We start from the raw sequence: 4,864 nt of genomic DNA on the forward strand, positions 1-4,864 counted from the left end.
TAATTAATATAATAATATATATATATATATATATATATATATATATATATACATATATATATATATATAAATAATATATATATATATATATATGTGTGTGTGTGTGTGTGTGTGTGTGTGTGTATACATTTAAAGATATACATATATATACATATATATATATACATGTGTGTGTGTGTACAAAGTATATATTCCTGTAGAGAGTTAAATATGAAACTTTGGTGTACTATCCTACGTGATGAGCATCTCTGTCTAAATCAGGGATTCCTACATAATAATCACAGCATATCATTAAGTTATCATGGATAAATTTACGAATGTAGACTGACAAGCGTTATAAATTGGCTCGCAAAAGAAAATTAAATGACTGCAGGAAAATTATCGTCGCTGGTTTGAGTTGGTTTGTGTGCGGATCCCATATATCTGAATGGAAGGTAAATAATCATCGCATATTTCTTTTCAGAAATGTTAAGTGGGCACGTAGAGTGATTAGCAGATGCCCTCGGCCATCCATTGCGCATAGCATACTTGTACAACAACAACAAAAGCCCCAAACACACTCTTAATACGGCTTGTATTAACTATCCTTACCTGAGGGAGATGTTGTTGCGAGCGCGAGTATGATGCCTCCTCGGGGCCAGCATCTCGCCAGTCGTAGTCTCGCTCGCCTTGCATGGGTGGCAGAGGGGGTCTCCCAGCGTCCCCGTGCATGGCCCTGTCCATATCCTTGTCGCGCATACGGTCCCTATCCCTATCTCTATCTCTATCTCTGTCGCGGTCTCTGCTGCGGTCGTCAGCGTCTCTATCGCGGCCTCGGCCTCGATCGTCGCGGTACCGGGTCTGCAAATAATACGATGGAGTGGTCGATGGGTGAGCTCGAGTGGCAAGCGTTTTGTATGTGCTCAAGCAATTGGCAGCGCCGCCAAATATGGTTGACATGGTATGCAAATGTGTCTTATAGAGCATCTTATTAGCTATCGACCACCACGAAACCAAATGCATACATATATATATATATATATATATATATACTCATACATAAATATTACACGCAACGCGTATCAGACTGTGACCGTCGTAATAATGGCACATGAAGGTGGTGATGATGTGATAATGCAGTTCACATAGCACCGCGGCATACATATCTTCTACATATACATGTACACGATGCGCACCTGCTTGTAGTCATCGTAACGGTCGCGCATTAGATGGGCCTGCATTGACTGGGCAGTGGACGGTGACGCTGAGCCGAGTGGCGGGGGTGGCGATGGGGAGCGAGAATAGTCTCTGCCTCCGCCTCCGCGTTTACTGCTGGGAAGGTCGTTGCCATGGGTACCACCAGCATTTAGTTTTGGTTTGGAATCAAAGGAGTTGGGGCCGTTCCAGTCAAATGCACCTGCACATTAGAAGTAAAAATGGCAAAATTTTATTTGAATGCATGTACTTCTTTAGTAGCGAGTACTATTGATACAACAGAGGACAAGATGAAAATACATATCTCTATGTAACATCCGTGACTAGCAAACGTGCACTAACACGTACTCCTTCACGTAGCCCTCATTGCTCCGTTCGATTGTGGGCACGGAGGAAGACAAACAGCCCAACATCTCAAGCACAGACGACATTTACAATACGAATATCCATCTAGAAAGCTCATGCAATTGATAGCTGCGACCAGGCTACCGTCCGATCCAAACAAGTATTGTAACGAACGCATTATACCCAAGATACACACCTGCCAAGCTCATATATATACAAGCCGCTCAGCAAAGTTGAGGCAGTAGTAAAATCAGTCAAAACAATGGAAAATCCGATGGGGAATGAAGTGCTACGTGAGCAATCACTACTCTCCACAACTTACTCAAGAGTCTTGGACTCATCACATTGAGACAAGTAAGACTATATTTCGCCTTCTACATACATTGCACAGATAAATTCACATTTCTCGCACAATTTCTCAAATGATTTTCCTTCAGTAGTAGGTCCAAGTGATGCATTTTCTCGTACTACAACTGGAAATATACAGACATAATTGCTGAACTACAGGACGTCTATGTCTATTCTTGTACAAGAACAACAGATTTAGCTTGAATTCTCCCTTTAACCGTTAACTTGATAAAAATACCAGTCCTACTCCCCCACCGCCCCCTCTTGCTAGACGCGAGTGGATATGATAGAGCTTTCTACCTGTGCATGAGGCTGCCCACAAACACAAATACACACCTCCTTTCTCCCACATGGCCTTAAACTGAGGGAGTGGTGCGTAAGGGTACTCCTGAGACCGATAGGGCCGCTCAACCATCTCGCGCTGTCGCTCTATAGCAGAAGGATCGGGTGATCTGCTATCATTGCCCAACCAAAGAGATCCGCCCCGGGACCGCAAATCTGGTGCGGAATTGTCCTGAAAATAATACACAGGGGTGAAATATGTGAATGGGAACGGGAGATTGAGACGGAGCGAAGCGGGGGAGGAGTGACGCGAACAGCGATAAAGATGGGGACGCGAGTAGACGAAAAGTATCTGATCAAAAGTTGTAATATTTGTAGTGTGCATTGAACGTGCGTCTGTTTTACAGAGAGCAGCCAGAACTGCGTTTTTACCTAGAGTCAGGGTTTGAAGGCCGAGTATAAATCAGAGCAGGTCAATACCTATGCATCTGAGTTGCGAACAACAACGGAACTATGTACTTTTGACACTCTTACAGTTCCTTTTACATCATTAAAAGCGGTGTGAATTATCCCACTAACCGGTACGCGCGACGAAGAAGCCCGCCAACAAGGTTTAAAATAGTATACATCCCCTTTGCGTACGCGACTGGTTTGTTATCTGACCCTTGGCACCCCTGAAACTCAAAAAACCTTCTAACCCCTAATCTTAAAACCCCGAAACTCCTACCTGATATCGGTTGTCGTGGCCACCGTCGTCGTATCTGTCCGCGGCTCGTCGGAAGCCGCTTTTTGGAGACTGCGCCCCACGAGACAATGACCGTGGGGCTGGTACTGGGGGAGGCGAGGCTGTACAAACGACAAAGGAACGCATTAGTTGCAGTAGATATAGCAACTGGGTTGCACTCGCTTGGATACTTGAGCGCTTTTGTGCGTTCATGCACGTACAACGACGTGCCAACATACACCACACACGTACACGCAATTAAACGAGAGTGGGAGAACAAACTAGCTGAACAGAAGCGAAAATCGTCAAACGTACCGCGGCTGTCGCGATATTGAGCCACCAAGTCTCTGCTCTGACGTTCTAGTTCGACTGGTTCACGTCCTCGCCAGCGCTCCTCCTTAATTGGGTAGTGCTGCGATGGATGGTCACTATATGTCGGCAGGTTGGGTGGTGTTGGCCCTCTGTTGGATTAATGAGAATGACTCGAGTTGGGCAATTGCGCACAAGTGTATCCTGAAGTATGTGCATATGACGGACTAGCCCAGTAAGTAGCAGGCTAAGTACCCGTGCCAGCGGCAGTACATAGGGACCACAGCGCGCGGGTGTGTCCGGCATGTGTATCGCGTACTGACCCAGGCTGCATCATCTTTGAAAATCGGATCTCTAGAGTTTTTGCTTACGATGGTATCTACCAATGAGTGCGTATTAAACGATAAAATCATACAAAACGCACCTCTCTTATACACTACAATGCTGCCCACACCCCGTAATAACACCATTTATCCACCGTAGCAAACACAACTACACTCTCACGACACACAAGCGGCGTTTCAATGGTATATCCGAAGAGGTAGCCTACGCAAAACACGCCTTTCATTTCATCCTAAAATACCTTACACCCCGTATCAACCCCGCCTACTCACTATAGCACACTTCACTATATCAGATTCCATACAACACACCTTGAGTCGTTCCTGGCGTATGTCCGAGGCGGATAGCCGTAACCCGAACCCAGTGGGCGTGACAGCGGTGGCGGCAGTGGTTGGGGACTGGGACTGGGACTGCGCGAGTGGGCCGAGCGCCCACTATAAGCCTCACGGACACTCGAGAGCACCGCAGACCGCACATCCACATCGCCGTATGAGGGAGCTGCGGATAGGCCATTTGCAGGCGGTTTTGGAGACCGTGCTGTCAGCTGGGGCGATCTCGCACTCACCGATTCTCCTCTGCGCACAGGCATGGGCATCATGTGTGGCGGTGGTGGGGGCGGGGGCTGCTTCTCGAGTATGTTCACCGAACCCCTGATTTGGTGGAATACAGGTATGTCGATGTGTACATGCGCATAACGATCAAGTGTATTTTTTAATCGAATGTAATTATTAACATATTCCAAGACACCTAACTCCAAGCAGAACAAGTACAAATACATCCCGCTGCATAGATTTTGATCGATTGTCACTTGAGCGCATATCGACGGCCATGAGATTAAGCTAAAAGCATGGATTACTAAGGTTTGTGCAGACAATTTATAATAGGTGGATAATACACTATAAATGGCACAAATACATGTGTAAATACACACCTGTCTCTATCACGATCATCGTAGGTGTCCTGGTAGAGTGGTGCGGGTGGCTGTGGTGCGAGCGGATGGTAATTGTCCCTCTCTCCATTTCGCCCGTGTCCCTGAGTAAAACCCTCGGATTGATGAGATGACGTGCGGCTGAACATTTCATCACGCTCTCGCTCAACATGACCAGACGATTGCTGTTCAAAATAACATTAACGAACACAACAGTTATAGAAATCAGAGCAGTTCACATATATATATACTATACTATACATACAAATTTATATAAATATATATATATTAATATAGAAATATATATATATATATATGTGTGTGTGTGTGTGTGTGTGTATGTGTATGTGTATATATATATGTATATATTGACAGCGATATAAATATATATC

General features: G+C 45.4%; 1 protein-coding gene across 1 annotated transcript in view; it reads right to left on the reverse strand.

The window, feature by feature from the left end:
• Positions 1-4,658, reverse strand: part of SARC_11044 (hypothetical protein) — a gene marked incomplete at its 3' end in the record, with an annotated part of 13,892 nt that extends 9,234 nt beyond the window's left edge. Inside the window, exons 1-7 of the mRNA XM_014294883.1 lie at positions 4,476-4,658; positions 3,856-4,194; positions 3,209-3,354; positions 2,897-3,015; positions 2,224-2,401; positions 1,176-1,396; positions 592-840 (exon numbers count right to left, since the gene is read on the reverse strand). Of these exons, the coding sequence (XP_014150358.1) occupies positions 592-840; positions 1,176-1,396; positions 2,224-2,401; positions 2,897-3,015; positions 3,209-3,354; positions 3,856-4,194; positions 4,476-4,621 (1,398 nt within the window). The remainder of the gene's footprint in view (positions 1-591; positions 841-1,175; positions 1,397-2,223; positions 2,402-2,896; positions 3,016-3,208; positions 3,355-3,855; positions 4,195-4,475) is intronic.
• Between the last annotated feature and the right edge of the window lie 206 nt (positions 4,659-4,864).

This window comes from Sphaeroforma arctica (assembly GCF_001186125.1).
Source record: "Sphaeroforma arctica JP610 unplaced genomic scaffold supercont1.1503, whole genome shotgun sequence".
NCBI lineage: Eukaryota > Ichthyosporea > Ichthyophonida > Sphaeroforma > Sphaeroforma arctica.